This window comes from Phasianus colchicus, chromosome 1 (genome assembly GCF_987193195.1).
Source record: "Phasianus colchicus chromosome 1, bPhaCol1.hap1.1, whole genome shotgun sequence".
Taxonomy (NCBI): Eukaryota; Metazoa; Chordata; class Aves; order Galliformes; family Phasianidae; genus Phasianus; species Phasianus colchicus.
In genome coordinates this window covers 44034669-44056518 of record NC_143436.1, presented here as the reverse complement: position 1 = coordinate 44056518, position 21850 = coordinate 44034669, and the positions used below count along the sequence as shown (strand labels likewise).

Here is a 21850-nt window from a genome sequence, read left to right as displayed (position 1 = left end):
AGGCATTATTTGGATTATTTGGATAAGAATGAAGACCCACAAATTTGGGAGCTGATGTTCACATGTTTTATCACAGAGCTTAGCTGTTGCTGTTCATGAACTACAGATTTTGTGTAATGTCTAACCCCTGCTTCTTCTTCTTTCTCAGCTTACAATGCAGTTCTTCAGACAGCCATCTGGGAAGATATTCTGAGTTATAAAGAGGGGTACTGAGTTAAATCAGTACTTAAACATTCAAAACAAAATATTATTCCATCATTATTTTATGCAGATGGAAGACTATTCAGCAGAAAATAACACAGAGGAAAAGTCACAGCCTTTTTTTCTTCACAAACATTAAAGGAAAAATGTTTCATGAGGCAATTAAAGTGAAACTTCACAAAGTTCTACTGCTTTGAACAGGAACTTGTATTAGATGACTGCCTGAGGCCCCTGCCAATCTGTATTATCCCCCAATCCTGTTTTTAAATACTCTTCAGTTACTATCTGTTAAACTTTGTTTATGCCTTCTAATGTTTGGTTTTTACTGTAGAAATAGGGTGTGCTCAGCAACTTTGAGGTAGCAGTCTGTAATACCTGGGAAAGCCTACGGAAAGCTGCACTGCACTCACGTAGAAAGTGGCTGTTCCTCAAGGAAGAAGATAATTTGTCACTCAGTTATTTGGCTCTTTTGAATCGTTTCAGTGTACAAAGAATAAAACCTACTTCTAAGGGAAACAAACAGCTGCCTTATTTGCAGATGGGTGTGGTTTCTTTGCCCTCTACTAGGGACGCTTGCAAGAAGTTGTTCCATTTTCTTGGAGCTGCTGTTTTATCCTGCTGGTTTCAAACACTAGTTTCTGAAAAATGTGGTTCTCTTGTCATTGCATAGTGCTAATGAAATCTATATGATTGTTTAAATAAGAAAGAACAGAGAGCACAAATATATATTTTCAATAATAGAGGCCTATAATTTCAATGGAATTGAGAAGTTGACTTTTCAGTTTAACTTACAGAATGGCTGTCTTTCAGGCTTTGTGTTACTGAGTGAAATAGTAAAAGAGAATGCGGTATCAGCTTCAGTGCTTCCTCTTCTGTCTCAAATTACAAAATATACCTGGTTACAATGCTTTATTTCAAAACTTCATGTTCCATCAACTTTGGGTGTCTCTTGACCGATTTTCAGTCAATTGTGTGTATAATTTTAAATGACTGCAGTGTGCAGATAATCTTGTGCAAATGTAGGAAGCCTGTTATTCTGGTCTTAATGAATGTAGTAAGTACAAATTCTGCCAAATATTCCAACTTTATGATCTATAGTAAAACTAGCTGGTTGACCAAACATTAAAGCAACCTGAGATTATTCAAAGAGGAACTTGACATTCTAGCTATTAAAAGAAGTTGATTTTCTGACAGTTACTATAGCAATGTCTTATTTATAACAAAAGAAAAGGTTTCTGAAACTAAAAAGATTTTAAATGAGTATGTTTAAAGATATGTGAGAACAGTCTACAACACTAAATATTATGTTCTGGCTCTCTTAACAGTACAGAAATTACTTGAATTTTCTTCTGTAGGGCCAGTGTACCATCACGTGCTTTATTTCAAAAGTATTAGCGTTTCAATAAATGGTAACCTAAATTCCATAGCAAGAGTTAAAATATAAATACATAAATTCAGAATTGCTATTTTTAAAGAGCTTGAGATCAAGCAGAAATTGCCAGGCATTCTGCAGGCATATCAGTACCTGAATGCAGTTATTTCAGCTTTAAGCTTCATTCATTCTAGTCTTTGGAAAAAGGGCTAAAAACAGTGTAAGTCTGTATATCAGTTACATGAGGTCAGATTGATACTAATTACTGTGATGGATATTTTTTGTACTTCAGTGGTGAAGTTCTATGGACTTTTTGATCATTGGAACTGATAAAATATTCCTTTACGATACCACTTCATATGAAATTGTTTTGTTACTGTCCCCAGAGGCAATCTGCACAACAACCTAGACCCTGCCTTTTCCAAAGCCATGCTCGATCTTTATTAACAGTTTTAGAAAGACCAAAACACTGAAACATTCTGGTATGCTGTCATAAACTCATTTTGAATCATTAAAGTTTACAGTAAATTCTGTTTAACATTTTTATCAATAATCTGGATGCAGAGTGGAATGCATCCTTAACAAGTTCTCTGATGATACCAAACTGGGAGATGCTGTTGACTCTCTGGAGGGATGAGAGATCGTACAAGAAAGAGTTGGATAGGCTGGAGATTTGAACAGCAATCAGCACCAGGGAATTCAACAAAGGTAACTGACCACCTATTGGTATTGCATCTGGAATACACTAACACTGGATACGGGCACAGGCTGGAAAGTGAGTGGCTGATGAGCAGCTCAGCAGATCTGGGGTGCTGCTGACAGCAGGCTCAGCACAAGCCAGTGGCATGCCCTGGTAGTTAAGGGGCAATCTGCTTTTTAGGATGCACTAACAACAGTATAGATATCTGATTGAAAGAGGTGATTATCTCATTGTATTTAGCATTGGTGCAGTCTCGTATTTAATATTATATGCAGTTCTGGGCCCCACAAAATATAGCAGATCTTAAGATATTTGAATGTGATCAGAGGAAGGTAACAAAGCTGGTAAAAGGGCTGGAAGACGTCTTATGAGAAGAGGCTGAGGACACTTGGGTTATCTGGTTTGGAGAAAAGGAGGCTGAGAGGAAATGAAGAGAAAGACATGCTGATCTCTTCTCTCTGGTAAGCAATGACTGAACATGAAGAAACAGCACAAAGCTGAGCCAGGGGAGGTTCTGACTAGATATAAGGAAAAAATTATTTATTATGAAGGTGGTTAAACACTGGGACAGGTCTTCTAGAAAAGTGGTTGATCTCCTACAGCTATCAGAATCTAAGAGGCATTTGGATAATGCTCTCATTAATATACTTTAACTTTTGACTAGCCCTGAAGTGGTCAGTCAGTTAGCCTCGATCTTTGTGTAGATCCCATTCCATTCAAGTTCAGTTAATTGCTGAAAGTTATTTCCTTACTGACTACAGCCAGAATACTGCCCAATACAAGGTAAGTGTTCTTCCGCTTTTCTTGTCTTCCTTCAGTATTGCAAGGCCTGTACTTAAAAAGATACTTGCAAGGTACTGTAACTTAAAAACAAGAAGCTTGAAGAAACTTCATGGAGAAATAGATTCATCTATTGGCTACCCCATTAAAATTACACAGCTCAGGAGGTTTGCATTTGGGACAGAAGAAAAATTATGTGAAATAAAAATAGGTTAGCTATTTCCAGAAACGTAGTTGGAGAGGGAAATGTTATTTTTGCTTTAGTGTTTGTTTGCTGTTGCTATTCTAACATCTCCAAGCTATTGAACACGCTTTGATACTTGTCAAAGATTATGTCCAGGTGTTGTGAGTCTCTTTTGCTATCTAACTGGAAAACATGGACAAGATGCAACTTGTTAAGTATATTTTATAATTGGCATTATCAGCTGTCGAACACAGTTCTCTGAAAATTCTATCTGTTCCAAGCAAACTGCTCAGTTCAGGTGAATCCTTACCAAGTTGCAGCTGATACTTTCATACTGCAGTGATAATGATCATAATCCATGATGATGCCCTGAGTTACCTCTTCTGCTCTCCCTCTCTTCCTCTATGTTGGGCCATTTCAACTGTTCCTGGAATAGCACAGTGTACCACGTCAGAATCTGTTCTAGTTAAACTTTTGCTGCCTTAGCTACTACTGCTACTGCAAAAAATGCTTGTCATGCTATCCTTCTGTATGGTTGTTCTGTGGACAGCAAAACTTGAGCAGAAGTGTTCTTCCCTCTGAAGCTACCATACTATTTGAGATCATGTTAAAAGGCCTTCCTGATACCAAGGTATGCAACATATGTGCAACCGTACACCTAAGCACAGAAGGCAATCAAGTTGGTCAGGTGTGACCTGTCCTTGTTAAATCTAAGTTACTTGTTCTTCACACACTTACAAAGAAACTTGAGGAAGATCAGCTCCACAGTCTCACTGGGCCCTAATTCCCTGGTCCTCTTTTTGCTTTTCTCTGATCAACAGAAGTGTCCCTTGATCATGACCTAGCAAAAGTGAGAGAGGAGAGCAGTCTGGTTTCATAGACTTATATGTATTAGATTGGTTTAAGTGCTATATAACTGTACTAAATAATGTTTCACTCCACAAACTACTAGTAGGATTTGGGAAGCTGGAGAAAATGCATTGCTGAAAACTGATATAAAAAGAAACGAGTCCATAAAACTTTTCCATGTCCTCTGGCAGTAGGTGGATCCCACTGAGCTGTGGATGCACTTTCCTTAGCTTTCCTTTTGCTGTTACATACTTAAAGAAGGCCTTGTTGTTTTTCACATCCCTTCTTCAAATTCCAGCTAAGCTTTGTCTTTCATAATTCCAACCTTCTGTATGCAAATAATTGTTAAAACTGCCTTCCTCTTCCTGATGTTCTATATCAAATCTTGTTTTCCCTTTTTATCTTCCTGTTACCTCATCAACTTTTACTAGTGGTTACTTTCTTATAAACTTAGGCAGAATAGACAGTCAAAGGTGAAGCCATCAGTAAGACTCAACTGAGTAACAGTCCAGGCACGTAGCACCTCCTGGCAGATGTGACGTGAGAAAGAGAACTTTGAGGCTACTGTTGTTACTTGCAAATATATAAGTAGAACAAGAGAAGAGAAGGTCTGTTCCATTCTGGCTGCCCGTGTTGGACCCAGAAATGCTAAATTCCAGTACAATTTCTGATAAAATAGTAGAAAGCAGAACTACCACGTACCTATCCAAGAACATTCCAAGGCACCAGGCCTGAAGGATGTGAGACAATCACTGCTTCCTCTACAACTTGATGTCTGTCTCATCACAAAATAAGCAAGGTTATAGTTCAAGTTGAAGCTGTCTCTAGAAGCAACAGAGTACTGCCAGTATTACCTTATCCAAAATCCTGATTTGCATGTGAACTAGCAATGAGATGTGTTGAATTAGCTCAACTATCTCTGCTCCTGTGATGGATTACTTAGGTTGTAGATAATCTGTAATTGACTATGTATGGCGTGATGTTGAATATCATCTTCATAGTTAAAAATCCTAATATGAATGGGGACTTCTATAAAATCCAAATAAGAAAAGAAGTACAAAACCTGTGCTTTTTTAACTGCAAACTGTAAAATGCAAATGTGAAATTAATGGCACATATAAAAAAAAAATTTCATCTCAGAAAAGACAGCAGAGCCTCTCTTCACTGTCTTGCTATATAGAGTAAGAATACCAGATAAAGAAGAAACTTATGGAAAAGGTGGAACTTACCAATCCAGAGGTGTTCTTAGCTCATCAAAATGTACAGGCAGAGAAGAAGCTTGATGAACAGATGATATTTCAGCTCTGTGTGACAGGAAGAAACAAGTAATAAAAGATTAACTCAAGGTTGTGGGGGCAAAATCCACATTATCTAATGTACATACTTAGTAGAAGGCAGTTTAATCTCAAGGTTCTACCTGGTGACCAGCTGACAGCAAGTTTCAGTTATAGAATAAACAAAGCAATGAGAAAAATCAAGATGTTATGATATAGTTTTCATTTAGCAAATTCATAAGCTGTATTTACAAAAGCAATTTATATATGCAGAAAAATGCTCTTGATGATCTGCCAAAAGTTATTTTATAAATCCACCTTTCTATCTCCATTTCTTTCATCTTCATCTAAGTTCAAAAGATGAACTGTACAGCCAGTGGGTGGGAATCAGTAAACAACCACACAGTTTGTAAACATCACAGGAGGGAAGGAGAACCGGTGTGAGAAATATTAGAGACATGTTGCAGTACTCTGTGATTACCGTGTTTACAGTTAATAAGCCTTACAGCAATCAGAAAACTTTTTAGTTGAGTTGACCTATTTTTAGCAGTAACATAACATTACAAGTTGTGATGCAGATAAAGTTGTTGTTACTGATGATGTGGTGGCACTGTATGCTGATGAAACCTAGAAAATAAGTCATCTAAGGTTCTCGTTTGACACCTTCACCAAGAGAGCCTTCAGAAATAAATACTAAATACTGCCAAAAGCCATAGTTCAACACTTAGCAGCAAACTCTAACCATGTGCACCAGCATTAGCATCGATCTGATCCTGAGGAGAATTGGCGCACATTAAAGAATAAATAAGAGAAGAACACACTACTATTCTTGTTGGTTTAGCACTCTAAACTGGTTCTATTCTAGGTCAGATGAGCATTAATGCCAGTATGAAATAGAAGGAATGATGATGACCGTTTTGGCAGCAGCTAGCTGCCAGGTTTATTTGTCTGTTTTGGCACTACAGCTAAGCATAAATGCGGCACAAGGATGCGAGAAAATTCGAAGTTAGAACAACAATTTGATTTAAAAACCACCTGAAATAGGCTAGTCAAACTAGCATATTTAAACACTGTCACTGCACAAATCTTGACATACCTTGCTGACACAGAAAAGTCCATTAAGCTTCACCCTGAGATAGGAGATACTTAAAAAAAATGTAGAATTTTATCAACACAAGCAAGAAACATTCACAACAAAGCTTGGATTCTGACTCAGTCTTAAAGTATGCTATGAATCCAGGTACTGTTTACATACCTAGTGTATGTTGCTATAAACTGCCTTTAATCCAGAGTTCTATTATTCTGACCATTTAAATTTCAAGCAAACATCCAAAGCAGTGCAAGAAATACAGAAATAGCTGTTCCCTTATTCTTCCAATTTGACTGTGATACCATAAAACAAAACAAAAACCAAGTAGCTAGCAGAAAACAAAAGCAGCAGAAATTCTCAAATGCAATCTTGTGGATTTCAATTCAGTAAAAGACAAGAGCAATAAGAAATAGCATCTGAACAAGGTATGACACAAAGCACACATCAGGATTATTGAACAGAAAATGTCATTAGTTAAGTGAAATTCTGTTATGCCCTTCAGTAGGTGACTTTAGCAAGTAGCCTTAATTAAAAACAACTCTTACCGCTCAGAATTTTATCTCCACACATTTTTTCTTTTTTTTTTTTTTTTAATTTGGAGTCAGACATGAATTCTCGTTCTGATTCTACTGTAATTCCCTATGAAGTTTGACTCCTTGCAATGTATCTTTTCAACAGCAGTCTTCAGCATTCAGCACTGTATGTGTCTCTGCAGAAATTCAAGAGTAAGTAAAATTCTACCTGTAGAAGAAACTACTAGTCAGACTGGAAAAGTACTTCACAATCTCTGAATAAAAAGCATCGTATCAATACAAAGTACCTGATTTAGCAACGACATGCACATCTTCTATTTTTTCATTCAATCCCACAATTCCCCAAAGTCTCAGAGAAAACCTATGCATCCTGTTCTGTTTTGTTCCTTCAGGATGAGGAAAAAAGCCCCAACATTCTTGTGTTTGTTCTTCACTGGCACTTTATCAGCTACCCACCCTCACTGATACGCTCTGGATTATTACACAGCCTTCAGATCTGAACATCCTTCATTCATTTCCTTATGTTTACTTCATAGCTGTCCATCTACATTCAAAAGGTATTTTCTTAAAAAGTTTCTGACAGCTTTTTGGGTTCCTGAAGTGTTCTGATCAATTGTAATTGCAAGTGGTAAAACAAGGTGATTTTTCTACATTTTCTGTTTAAATGGAAAGCATACAGTATTTTTCTTTTGTAAAAGCTTAGTCAAGCAAAATGCATTAAGGTTTTATCACTTCTCATATTCTCTACATCTTCACTGTAACATTGAAAACGTCACCCATGTACTTTAGTCTGGTTTATAGTAAACCCAATGAACTACCTGCCAACAGGAATTCTGCTATGTGCAAATATCAGGTGCTTCTGTAACATCCAACAAACAGATGTTGTGCCACCATTTATTCATAAATTTGTCACCTCAGACAGAATTTGTTTTCACCATGTTTGGACTTCAGGAAAAGCTACTAAATTTGAGTAAGTGAGCTCATCTATCGAGAGTTCATCTTTATTGAAATTTATTGTAGTTTCTCTTGGTCCTGTTTATTTCACTTCTCAGTTTCTTCTCATTATTAGTTCCTTTATGAATAACGTTGCCTTGAGGTGTACGAATAAGCAGACATTTTATCAAGCTAGGTATCTTCATATGGCAGTTCATCAGTTTTCATTAACTCACTCTTGCAGTTAATAACCACATAATGTTAGATGAAGTTATTATTCAACTGTACTAAATGGAGATAATCTGCAGACACCATAACATATGGCATCTGCCAAAGCATCACATTTATTCCAATGTTTGCTGCATTGTAATAAATTTTTCAAAACTTGTTCTAACTTCATGAACCTAGTAAAATACTTAAGGGTTCACTGGTTTTAAACATCCCTTACCAGAAAGTTTGCTGAAGTTGATTACGCAATTTTCTCAGGTTCTGTATGCAATGGAAACTGTCATCATACCACATATCTATTTAGAAAATGTTGCTTATTTCTAGAAAAACTAGATGCAGGTGCTCTGAAATAGAAATCTATTTACCAACATACTCATGTTTCTGACAACATAGCAAACATTACTTGTATAGGTCATCTGTTAAAACATCATGAAATGAGAGGAGAAGGAAAAGATGTTCCTTAAAGTTAGAATTGCATGTGGCATGCAGGTAGTGATGTCATGGCTGTAAACCACCATAGCAGGATTATCACAGAATTGTAGAATGGCCTGGGAAAAGGACCATAATGATCACCCAGTTTCAACCCCCCTGCTTTGTGCAGGGTCACCAACCACCAGACCAGGCTGCCCAGAGCCACATCCAGCCTGGCCTCGAATGCCTTCAGGGATGGGGCATCCACAGCCTCCTTGGGCAACCTGTTCCAGTGTGTCACCACCCTCTGTGTGAAAAACTTCCTCTAACCTAAATCTCCCCTGCCTCAGTTTAAAACCATTCACTCTTGTCCTATCCACCCTTGTGAACAGCTGTTCCCCCTCCTGTTTGTATGCTCCTTTCAAATATTGGAAGGCCACAATGAGGTCTCCCCGGAGCTTTCTCTTCTCTAAGTTAAACAATCCCAGTTCCCTCAACCTTTCCTCATAGTAGAGGTGCTCCCGCCCTCTGATCATCTTCGTGGCCCTCCTCTGGACCCACTCCAAGAGCTCCACGTCCTTCCTGTTCTCGGGGCCCCAGGCCTGGACGCAGTACTGCAGATGGGGCCTCACAAGAGCCGAGTAGAGGAGGACAATCACCTCCCTCTCCTTGCTGGCCATCCCTTTTGTAATGCAGCCCAGAACACAGTTGGCCTTCCGGGCTGCAAGCGCACACTGCTGGCTCATGTCCAGCTTATCGTCCATCAGGACCCCCAAGTCCTTCTCTGCAGGGCTGCTCTCAAGGAGATCTTCCCCCAGTTTGTATAAATACCTGTGATTGCCCCAGCCCAAGCACAGCACCTTGCACTTGGCTTTGTTGAACCTCACTATGTTCTCATGGGCCCACTTCTCCGGTGGGAGAAGTTATCCATTATCCCAGAAAATTCTACTAGTCAAACCAATCTCATTATCAGAAACAAAATCTGTGGCTGCAAGTATTCTCACGCGTTCAAACCAAATGTGTACGTTACAGAGACCACGATTTATAACGAACACTGGAGGTGAAACTAAGGCTTAAATGCAGCTCACAGCATACTTGAAGTGCATATTGTTACGTGAAGTACCTTCACTGTACTTTTAAGGTACTTATGGAGAAACATTAAGAAATGTAATTCCTGAAGTCATTATAAAGATACGCTTCTTTTATACAAAAATACCTAATTAAAAGGAACAAACAAAAAAACCCTTTGGATAACACACCCATGTTTTTCACAAATTCTAATGACTTAAAGACAAATTCTTTGGCAGAGTAACTGCCACTCAGCTTCTAATCTAGACAGTTATTTGTTTTGTAGTGTAAATTATGCTGTTTCTCTTTACAGGTGTTTCCCTTCAGGCACTTAAAATAAAACTACAAATTACATAGTGAAAAAAGAAAAAGTCTTAAAACTAACAGCTGCAAGCTACTGTGAACATTAAAAATTATATTTAGATTTCTGTATTTCTGTACTGTGCTTAAGCAATGCCCTATTACACATTCTTCCTCTCTTGCCCTATTTCAAGGATACCTTCAAAAATCAAGGACACCTTACAAAGTCATTTGACCATATATGTAAATTTGTCGCCATTTCATCAGTCAACGCAAATATAAAGCTAATTATTTAAGGAATCAAAGCTCTTTTAATCCATCCCACTATATAGTTATTGAACTATAAAACCATGTAGATCTAAAGCACAATGCCTTCTAATTTTACTTAGAGATACATGTGACTTGCATGCAATATCTAACTTGTCTGGCTGGAAAAAAAAATCCAAAAAATAAGTGAATCCAAATGTTTTAGTTCAGCTAACATAATAGCTATAACCAGTGCAATTCAAAAAGTTGCAACTCCTATTCATTAGAAGATTTATATTGGAGATTATGTAATATATTTGGAAATAGAACAGTGATATAGATTACAGACATTATAAATAGGAAATACTCCATAGCCATCTACATGAGGCTGCCACTGATTTTAGTGAATACAAACCATTCAATATTCAATAACTTTCATGTATTTTAACAGGATTCCTGAGCTACCTCATTAGCAGATTTAGATGTAAAATGTAAATTAATATTTTAATTAAGCTAGTAATACTTAAATATTAGGTAATTTGCCATGTATGCCATGCTTTGATAAGAACCTCATCAGGCTTTTTACTGCGTACTGAACTAAGTAATACTGTTACGAGCACTTCACTAATACAAAACTCCTCTTCACCTTTTGTGAAGAGTAGAAAGCTGTGACATGAAGTGGATGCATCTGACTATGGTTCTATCTTGCATTTAGTAGCAAAAAAAGCATCCCATTTCCACAGCAAGAAAATCTAGAGTTTCTGTAGCTGGAGTGTTTGCTGGCTCCTCAAGCTTTTTAGACCAGCTGATGAAAGGCCTGCCAGGAGCACAGTGCGATATTTTGAAAGGGCTACAGCTACCTTCTAGCCGAAAGCAGACTGTTTGGAAACAGATTTTGTACTATCTAGATCCTTATCAAGGTCTACTGACCTGCAGTCCTATGAAGAGTTAATAGACAGGAAAGCAATGCACAGGGTTTAGCTAATTTTTATGCCTCCCTTCTTTGATTGCTTGCAAAAACAAGAAAAATGTTTCTGAACTTTCCCTCAGTTTATTATATACATTCCGATATTTAACACACTCTACAACTTACTTCTGATTTACTCATTGGTCATTTCTGAAATTTCAATTTTTGTTTAGATTCAGCTAATCTGATCTGTCAGGCTAAGGAAATAATTTAATACAATGATGTATGCATAGAGTATAAGAATACAAAACGAATATACCTACCAAGCTTTCCTACTAAAAACTTCTATGAGTGCTCTTCAACAAGTCTTTGAGGTCAAACAATGTTTTTGAAAGTTTCAAGTGACTTTCTTCAAATAAACTATTCTGTCACCACTAAAAGGTAATTTCCAGTTATCTCTCAGGTATATGTGTCTTAGACTATAAGTAACACCAGACATTTTCTGAATTACCCTTGCATTACAAATCTGTATGTACAGGCTTGCAATCCTTTTATGTTCTAGATGTCGTTGGTAAACAGATTTTAATGGGACTTTGATAAGAAAATTCCTGCAAACCAACAGCACTCCACAATTACTTACAGTCTTATTTCACAGCTCTTTTTAACACAGTAGAAAACAAGGTAGGAGATTGGAAAGATGCAAGGGGAAAAAGTTGCAATAGTTCTATAACTGCATAACAGCCCCAGTACAGGAAGGATGTGGAGCTCTCAGAAGGGTCCAGGGGAAGGCCACTCAGATGACCAGAGGGCTGGCGCACCTCTCCTATGGAGAAAGGTTGAGGTTACTGGGCTTGTTTAGCTTGGAGAAGGGAAGGCTCCAGCGAGACCTCATTGTGGCCTTTCAATATTTGAAAGGAGATTATAAGCAGGAGGGAGAATCACTGTTTAGGAGGGTGGATAGTGATAGGACAAGGGTGAATGATTCTAAACTGAGGCAGGTTAGATGTTAGGAGGAAGTTTTCCACACAGAGGGTGGTGACACACTGGAACAGGTTGCCCAAGGAGGTTGTGGATGCTCCATCCCTGGAGGCATTCAAGGCCAGGCTGGATGTGGCTCTGGGCAGCCTGGTCTGGTGGTTGGTGACCCTGCACATAGCAGGGGGGTTGAAACTGGATGATCACAGTGGTCCTGTTCAACCCAGGCAATTCTATGATTCTATGAATCATATAATCCATGTGTTCTGAGACTGCTTTTTCCTCCACCCTCCAGCAGCTAAGCTACAAACCCACTCCACCTTGGCAAAGCGCATCTCACCCCCCCCAACACCCAGGGTACACTGGAACTGCCTGGCTCCCACACGTGCTGCAGAGCCAGCACCAGCCTCTCCCTGCTGCCAAAGGCTCACCCTAGTGCCCTGTGGGTTCAACTGTGTTAGGAGCCACTGCTGATGGGATTCCACAGCATAAAAGTTGGGCTCTCAGTTTTGTCTTGAAGTATGATATGACATTCAAACTCTATTAATGCTGATGTTATAAAGTCCTCCTATGAGATAGGATGGAATTCTCAGTGGGCTGGTGTGTTCAATTCATCCCTAGTGCCACATGCATTACTACTTATGTAATTATGAAATAATATGTGCTCAACTTAATTTATGTACTCATTGCAACATATATGCTAGAAAAGTCCTAAGTTTGTCTATGCATCCTTGAATTCAACACATAATTTAATAAGGTCCTTCCCTACTGTGACCAGGTAACCTGCATAACTTTGAGCTACAATCTTAGCATTCTTCTATACACACAGTTTCTGGTTGGACATACATACACTACCTTAACTCAGTATCTGAGAACATCACAGGTGATAAAGCAGCATCTTGCTGAGGCATTATGCTTGGAAGATATCTTCTGATGCACCATTTGTCATTGCCATCATGGCATATAACAACCCTGTATAGTAGATTGCAGCTGTATATTACAGAACAGTTGCTCTCAACCATAAAAAAGTTAATGTCAACTCATAATTTTACTAAATAATTAGGAGTTTCAAAAATCAGAAAATCATTCTAAAAATAAAATCTATGCATGCTAATGAGAAAAAAAAATCTACATAAAGACTATTACCTGCCAGCTTTATAGCTACAATTATTATAGCTAATTATATATCTGCAACAAGGGAGTACTTCATCTCCTACAATCATTTGGGAGTCCTCAAAATGCCCTCAGGTGAGGGAAAGCAGCAAGGAACAGATTAACTTTGTAAACCCTGAAAGTTGAGAAACTTTCAGCCAGTAGAAATAGTGATATCCACACTCCTTTCAGTAGTTGCAGTTCTTTCTTTGCTTTGTGCCAATCACCTGGCACTGTGTCAGGAATTTTAGGGTCAGGTACAGATTTTTGTTAATTGGCAATACTCTAAAATGAGTAAAAGATAGTGATCTGCTGGAAATGTAGCATATGTGAAGGCAGTAAAAGGAGAAAGATTCGTTATTACTTAACTCCCATTTATCTCAGCTTGTAAATATAATGCCAAGTACTCCTGCCCACTGGCTTCCAGAACACAAGATACCAGAAATACTGAGGTACTGCAACAGTGAACTACAGAAGCAGAGAGTAATTTCTCTCAGAAAATATAATGCAGCAACTGGAACTGGTACTAAAATTGCTTCCCAGATGCATACAGCTCACTTGGTTGTTTCCCTGCTGATAGGCTTCACTCATAGTCAACAAACCCTAGGAGAAATGGGATAGCTGGAAAAACAGTAAAGAAGTGGCTGGAAGACTTCAATAGGGGTAGAGGATAAGTGAGCTCACTGAGGATACCTCAGTGTTCCTACAACATGGCAGAATGTGGGACACTCAAGCCTTATCATCACCAATTTTTTAATGCTAGATTTTTACTTTGCAATAACTAAGTCATGGAAGCTAACTTGAAGGGATGGATTAGAGTGCTGTGGAAAAATGCAGTGCCAAACCAAGAACAAATAATGACATAAAGTTGTAGCTTTACTTAGGTCAAAGTTTAAGTCAATGTATTCCACCATTTATTTTTTGAAGAACTTATCTTAAGTTCTGAAGCTATAAAGTCAAATAACAAGCATGCAATGAAAGGTCTGACTAGAAGATAATAATGGAAACCTTTTTCACATACTTGTGATAATCCTGCTTTTTCCAGCATTTGCTATTTTAAATTTAAGTTTCATGGTTAAATATAATTGATTTGGAGCTGTTCTGTAACTGACCAATCTTACATGCTGGCCTAATTACTAACCTGATTCTATAGATGTTTGAGTTCAATGTCAGATGAAACGCTGCAAAAATGCAGGCTAGATTAAAAAAAAAGAAAAAAAAAGTATAAGCTATTTCTTCATGAACGCCTGCATATTGAATGACGGTTTGATAGCAATCATAGCCCTCCATTTGCCAATTACTGTTACCTATTTCTCCTAGCATAACTATTGAAGCAGTGTTTTTCCCTTGAGATTGGTTTCCCTATCTAAGGATTTGAAAGGCTGCACAAACATTCACACCACTAGTAACAGTAACTTTTTTGTTGATTAAACAGAACAAAAAGTCTACTTGTATTTTTTTAAAGCATTGCAGCTGGGAAGCCCACCTGTATCATGGGTTGCATCAAAAGAGAGGTGGCCATCAAGACAAGGGAGGTGATTGTCCCCCTCTCCTCTGCCCTTGTGAGGCCCCATTGGAGTACAGAATACAGCTTTGGGGCCCACAGCACAGGAAGGACATGGAGTTGTTGGAATGGGTCCAGAGGAAGGACGCTAAGATGATCAGAGAGCTGGTGCACCTCTCCTATGAAGAAAGGTTAAGGGAACTAGGCATGCTCAGCCTAGAGAGGGCTCCTGGTAGACCATACTGCAGCCTTTCAGTATTTAAAGGGAGTTTATAAGCAGGAGGGGGACAGACGTTTTATGTGGGCAAACAGTGGTAGGACAAGAGGGAACAGCTTAAAGGAGAGGAGATTTAGGTTAGATGTTGAATTTTTTTGCTCTGGGGGTGGTGAGGCAGTGGAACAGGCTGCGCAGGAAAACTGTGGATGTCCCGTCACTGGTTCAAAGCCAGGTTGGATGGGATCCTGAGCAACTTGGTCTAGTGGATGGCGACCCTGCCTGTATCAGGGGATAGAAAATGAATGATCTTTAATGTCCTTTCCAACCCAAGCCATTTTGTGAATCATTAAAGGAGTGTTTGAAGACAATTCTGTGCGACAGAAACACAAACACTAACTGGGAAATCTGGAAAGCACGAACAGGTTAAGAAAGAAAGGGGAAAAAAAAAAAAAAGGCCAATACTAACTAAGCTTGTCTAATTCAAAATCGCTCACTGAGGTGTTACTTACAACTTAGGGCTGTTTTGCGTTAATTTAAGGAAGATCCAAGACACGCGGGCCGTAACTTCCACCAGCTCTGAAGGTTTTGTCCTCTCCCCAGCTCCCCTAAAGGAAGAGGCAGACAAAATACTGATAGATGCACAGCAGACTGACTCCTGACATTACCCTCAGGCACCCCTTGTCACGTTTGCTGCTTAGGGCGACGCTCCTACAGCGTAGAAAAACGACGGGCTTTCGTCCGGGTGTGGGGGGGGGAAAGATCGGGTACCGACGGCGGGGAGGAGAGCGGGTGCCGGCAGGGCACAGCCCCGCCCCGCTCCCCCCGTGAGGCCGCCAATGGGCGGATCGCAGGACGCGAGGCGGGCGCCGCGGAGGAGCTCGGGGCTCGACCGGCCGCGCCTGGAGCGCGCGGGGTTTGAGGCGTCGCTCGGGCAGCCCGCTCCGCCCATGGCCTCCGCGCTGGTAAGCGAGCGGGACGGGGGGCGGCGGAGGGCGCGGGTCTCTGCCACGGCTCTGACGGAGCGCCGCTTTCCCTCAGGAGGACCCGGTCTTGATCCGTCCCCTCAGAGGCCACGGGGCGGCGGTGACGGGCGTCGCCTTCAGCGCGAGCGCCGCGGAGCTCGGTGAGTGCGCGGGGCGGGAGGCGGCTCTCCCCGCCCGCCGGACGGAGCCGCTCCGGCGGCGGTTCCGGCGGCGGTTCCGGGAGCGGGTCCGGGGGGCGGGGCGGCTTCCCGCGCCGGCCGGCCGGCCGGGCGGCGAGTCTCTGCCCCTTCCTTAAGCGACAAGTTTTTGAGCAAACCACAGGGCGGGGGAGGGGTTTGTCCCGCGATGAGAGGGGAGGAGGAGGAGGAGGGGGAGGAGGAAGTAAGCAGGCGAGCAAGTAAGCGAGGGCAGCGCCGGGGCCGTGCGGGGGCTGCGCCGTGCCTTTCTGCCGCCCCTCGTCTCCCCGGCCCGGCCTGCCGCACCCCCGCTGTCGGCCCGAGCCCCGCGCGGGGGCAGCCGGGGGTGTGAGGGAAGCCGGCGACGGCGGCGGCTCCTGGAGCTCCGCTCCGCGAGGGGCTGCCATGAGGATCCGGCTGGCGAGAAGGTGGACGTGGGTCCGCAGAAGCTGCGCGTTGCTGGGCTTCTTGACGGTCGCCTACTTCGCTTTGGAGCTGTCTGTTTCTTCCTTCGGTGCCTCCCTCGCCGGGGAGAGCATCTCCAAAGGGAAATGGGAGCGGCGCTTTACGGACGGAGCAGAGGAGGCGGTGGATTTGGCTCGCCCGGTTTATGACAAATCCCCGCCCGATTCTTATGCCCCGGGAGAATGGGGCAAACCCACTCGCCTGCAGCTGAGCCCCGAGGAGAAGAAACAGGAAGCAGAGCTGATAGATAAGTACGCAATTAATATTTATTTGAGTGATAAAATCTCTCTCCATCGGCACATTGAAGACAATCGAATGAGTGGCTGTAAAACTAAATCGTACAACTACAGAAAGCTGCCCACAACGTCTGTTGTAATCGCCTTCTACAATGAAGCCTGGTCCACGTTGCTGCGGACAGTACACAGCGTTCTTGAAACTTCTCCTTCAGTGCTTCTGAAAGAAATTATATTGGTGGATGATTTGAGTGATAAGGTGTATTTGAAAACTGACCTTGAGAAGTACATCAGCAGCCTGAAAAGAGTTCGTTTAATACGGACCAACAAACGGGAAGGGTTGGTTCGCGCGCGCTTGATTGGAGCTACCTTTGCTACTGGTGATGTCCTCACGTTTCTCGACTGTCACTGCGAGTGTGTCTCCGGTTGGTTAGAACCATTGCTTGAGAGAATTGCCGAGAATGAGACCGTTGTGATCTGTCCTGTTATTGACACCATCGACTGGAACACATTCGAGTATTACATGCAGTCAACAGAGCCCATGATCGGGGGCTTTGACTGGCGACTGACGTTCCAGTGGCACTCGGTGCCGAAACACGAACGGCTGAGGCGCAAATCTGAGATAGACCCAATCAGATCCCCAACTATGGCAGGGGGCTTGTTTGCTGTCAGCAAGAAGTATTTTGAGTACCTGGGTACCTATGATACGGGAATGGATGTCTGGGGAGGAGAGAACTTGGAGTTATCATTTAGAGTGTGGCAATGCGGAGGCATGCTAGAAATTCATCCGTGCTCCCATGTAGGCCATGTGTTTCCAAAGCGTGCTCCGTATGCTAGGCCGAATTTCCTTCAGAACACAGCGCGTGCTGCTGAGGTGTGGATGGATGAGTATAAAGAACACTTCTACAACAGAAATCCTCCAGCGAGAAAAGAAAACTATGGAGATATTTCTGAGAGGAAGCTACTAAGAGAGCGTTTGAAGTGCAAGAGTTTTAACTGGTATTTGAAAAACGTCTTTTCTGAGTTGCATGTACCAGAAGATCGTCCTGGCTGGCACGGTGCTGTCCGCAGCGTAGGCATATCGTCAGAGTGCCTAGACTATGTTTTACCAGAGCATAATCCTACTGGGGCTCACCTTTCTCTCTTTGGATGTCATGGTCAGGGAGGAAATCAGTTTTTTGAATACACATCAAATAAAGAGTTTAGATTTAACTCTGTGACGGAGCTATGTGCTGAAGTCCCTGAGCAAGAGGATTTCATAGGTATGAGGAGCTGCCCAAAAGATGGATCTCCTGTCCCAGAAATTATTATATGGCATTTCAAAGAAGATGGGACTATTTATCATCCTCATTCTGGAAAGTGCCTTACTGCTTATCGTACTGCTGAGGGGCGTGCTGATGTGGAAATGAGAACTTGTAATGCTGCAGATAAAAATCAGATGTGGAAATTTGAGAAATAATCACTAGCGGTAGTAAGAATCAAATTGAGCAGAGACTCCAGGGTTTTTACATATGCAAGCAGATAGCAACATTTGGCTGTCTACCTTGGAATGTCTTCAGATGTGTCTTTCCTGTAGTGTTGTAGGAACTTCTGTTGTGGTGAACTATATGGAAAGCAAAAGCAAATGCTGGGAATTAATTTCTTAAACAGTGATTTACATTTCTAATGCCTTCTATTTTTGTAAAATTTTGACCAATTATTTTCTTATTTTGGTCTCTCTTAATTATGGCAAAACAAATCCTTTTGAGTGGACTAAAGAGGGATTTTCTCATTGTTGAAAATGAACGCATTGAGCCTACACCGTAACGTTATGTGCAAGTAAAAATTTTGTACTTACTGAAGTAAATTTGAGGTTCTTGCAGTATTCACCTATTTGCAGATTCATCGAAATAGATGTATCTGTTGCCCTAAGTTATACTACAATAGCATGTGACTGCATTGACATTGATGTGGAAAGCTGAATCTGAAATCTTGGAATATTGTGCAGTTTTCTAGGGAATTTACATGCTATTAAGGGTTTTAGGGCGACCTCTAACTATAATACTGCATTGAAGAGAAGGAAGGACTTTTTAGAGTGTGGATTTGGGCACAGCTTTGCAGTCTTGCTCCTGTTCTGTAAAACTCACTGTAAAACTGGCCAGGATGAATCTCATGTGTTTAGAAAGGAGAGCATAGTAGCAGTGAAACCAAGGACATGCTAGAGGTGCTGGATATGGGAAGAAATGAGTGGTTAGAAGTCTGAGTTCTGCTGGAAGGTAGCAAGAAAAGCACAGAATTAGCTACTGCTGTTTCTTTGCTATGTATTTAATATTTACATCATTGTGTAAGCTTTTCATTAAGTTTGGCTTCGTAGAGCACAGTCTATGTGACTATGCCATGTATCCATTTTTTTAAATTATTTTTATTTTTAATTTTAATGAATCTTATACCTTTTAGAGTGGCAGCAAAGTAGGGGGGAGAAATACAAAGGAAAAGTTGGGCTGTCTTATTTTGTGTTATGTATTTGTCATCAGCTGGCATGCTCTACACACTCGGAAGAGTCTGGAAATAATGCAGCATACACAGCTTCTTTCTATTCACCATAGTGTCCTGGGAGGCCTAGTCTGGAATTGCTGAGGTGAAGAGGGCTGGAAAGGCAAGGGAGAGATTGGAAGAAAATAAGATCTCTAGTGAACCGTATAACAAATCTTATTAATGTTTTCTATATCCTGTTATACTGAGCTTTGAGTAACACCGATTCTAGAATCATGTCACTGATTAGCTTTCAGTGTGATTATAGATAGTAGATGACTGATGTTTTTTGTATTTGAAAAAAAAATTCTTGATTCTGTCTTTTTTAGTTATATACAATTAAGTTGAACACTTATCTTAGTGTTTTGGGCATTTGAACTTTGTTTGGTTCCTTACACTGAAGTGGTAAATGTCTTTCAGTAGCCACAGTACAGTAATCCTTGACTCTGGGCTGGTGGGAACTTGAACTTTGGGCAGTAACAATCTGGATAAAGACAGATGAGGTATGCAGTAGATGCACGTTTGGTAAAGGCATTGCTAAGTAGAAGGGTTAAAGGGGAGCAAGTGAGACCTGAAGTAAGTGACTATATTAAAGATAATAAAGCAAAAGTTAATAAAGATGCATGTTTGAATCTAAGCAATTTTAAAGAACTGAAGGGTTTGGGTGCAAACAGGCTGAGATTGAAGGGGGGCAGAGGAAGAAGACAATTTGGAGGGGTGGATACAGTGTTGAATCGTGCTCAAAATGCTTGCCACTGTGTGGCATGGGTTGTTCTAAGCCTCTAACTTACTTTTAGGAGGTTACTTGCAACTTAATTTTTCTTTTTTTTTTTCTTTTTTTTTTCTTTTTTTCCCCCAAATTCAATTTTGGGGTAAAAGGGAGCTTCTTTACTATATAAGGGAGACATTCCGGAAAAATTCCATTCCAGTGCAGTAAGGAATTATTTTGCAGACCTACAAGTTATGAATCATGTATCAAATTTTAAAAGGCAACCAGTCATTAAGTACTGGAGGAACAAATTATACAAAGTATGTGCTTTTGTGAAAAGCTTGCTGTAGGCTGTTATATTCAGTAGGTACAACAGTAAAAAGGCCTGGGTTCTTCTACTCTTCTATGTGACTGAAGCATCAGTTGTATATGCAATGCATGTTTCCTCAGATGAAAGTAAAAAGCGTGAATATAGACTATGCAAATTTTATGCAATTAACTTTTTTTAGGATTTGACAAAAAAATTATTTTGTATAAAGAACTACCTTCATGTTAAATATGACATTCAAAGTGTTCCTTATCTATTTAAGCAATAAATCAAAGTGAATCTGCCTCTTGAAGTTTAAAAACTTATTCTATGTGTACTTGAACCTTTCTTCCTTCTCCCCACCACCTCCCCTTCTGTTTTTGTGGTTATTTAAAACCTAAATAGAACTGGGAGGGGAAACAAAACCAAAAAAGGCAAAAGCAAACAACCTAGCTGAAGTAAACAATCTGGATTTCAGACATAAAGTGTGTATTTTCTCCTAAATGGAGGAAAAAAGTTGAAAGGGGGGAAGTAGGCAAAGAAAGAAAGAGAAGAAAAGGTTTCCCATTCCCAGTTCAGCTAGTCTTGAACTGGGTTGTAGCAATTGTACAGAAATACTCCAATCTGGTTGTTTCCCAGTGCCTGCGGATTCCTGGAAAATCTGTAGCTGTGGAACATTTTCTATTCTGTTAAACTTAAAAATTTGGGGAGCACTTGTGTATATTTTAAACTACTGATTTTTATGTGACTTAAGAAACTGAATGTAAACTTAACACTGAATAAATGTGAGATTACTTTGAGGTTTCTCTTGAAAAATAAAATCCAGAATGATAATTAAAAGTTGGCTAGTGTGCTGGTTTTTTTATAATTTATTTATTTTCTCTGCCACTTGCATAAATAACTTACGCTACACAATGAAATGATTGTGATCTTTGAGGGAGCTATTCAAATTTCTTCATGTGGAGTCCACTATTAGAATCCCAATAGTTACTTTGTCAGAGGTTTAACTGCTAACTCTTTTCCTTGAAGTAGGAAATCTTTGGAATTGCTGTTAACTGTATTTGTATTGTGACACTGCACCTTATCACAGTGTGATTTGCAAAGTTGCTGTAAGGTGTGAGATTTTCCTGTTTGTATTGTTGTTCCTCAAATATTCACACGCACGTTCTTGTTCTCCATTTAACGTGTAATCTTTGCACTGGGTGAGCTAATTGTGCTGGGCATGTTTCAGTATGAGGGAGGAGAAGGGATGTAGGGGCAAAGGAAGAGTGACCAAGTGGTGCGTTTAGCTGGGAAAGCCTTGCTATGCATATCCATTCTGATCTTTTGCACAACTTTATCTTGTAGTCACTACTGTGGTGTTCCAGGAAATGGCAGCGTAGTACATAATTCCATACTGTGGTACCTTGTGTTTAGTTTTCTATATCTTTATATACATACATACATTTCATGATGGAACAGAGGCACCGCAGCTTGAACTCTCTTGTAATACTGATGTATGTTACACCACCCCTGATGGAGATGAAGTTGTAGTACACAAAA

At 40.5% G+C, this 21850-nt stretch overlaps 2 protein-coding genes and 1 long non-coding RNA gene across 8 annotated transcripts in view; 2 read left to right on the top strand and 1 right to left on the bottom strand.

Moving 5' to 3' along the window:
• Nucleotides 1-216: 216 nt before the first annotated feature.
• Nucleotides 217-15800, bottom strand: LOC116226700 (uncharacterized). 3 transcript variants are annotated; one of them, XR_016466213.1, is made up of 7 exons: nt 15434-15800; nt 14345-14399; nt 12907-13023; nt 6996-7159; nt 4789-5390; nt 3976-4078; nt 217-3664 (listed from the first exon to the last, which is right to left on the bottom strand). It is a non-coding gene; the product is annotated as an uncharacterized LOC116226700 (long non-coding RNA). The 3 variants fall into 3 exon arrangements; XR_016466214.1 differs by having other exon boundaries at nt 5316-5390; XR_016466212.1 differs by having other exon boundaries at nt 3976-5390.
• POC1B (POC1 centriolar protein B) overlaps nt 15774-21850 on the top strand; it is a 42274-nt gene continuing 36197 nt past the window's right edge. For all 4 annotated transcript variants that reach the window (XM_031589625.2, XM_090139689.1, XM_090139669.1 and 1 more), the window contains exons 1-2: nt 15774-15886; nt 15963-16047. In XM_031589625.2, the coding sequence (XP_031445485.2) occupies nt 15872-15886; nt 15963-16047 (100 nt within the window). In that variant the 5' untranslated portion in view covers nt 15774-15871. The remainder of the gene's footprint in view (nt 15887-15962; nt 16048-21850) is intronic.
• Nucleotides 16160-21133, top strand: GALNT4 (polypeptide N-acetylgalactosaminyltransferase 4). Its single transcript, XM_031589624.2, has one exon. It carries the CDS (start codon nt 16489-16491, stop codon nt 18238-18240), a length of 1752 nt encoding a protein of 583 aa, XP_031445484.1. The 5' UTR covers nt 16160-16488; the 3' UTR covers nt 18241-21133.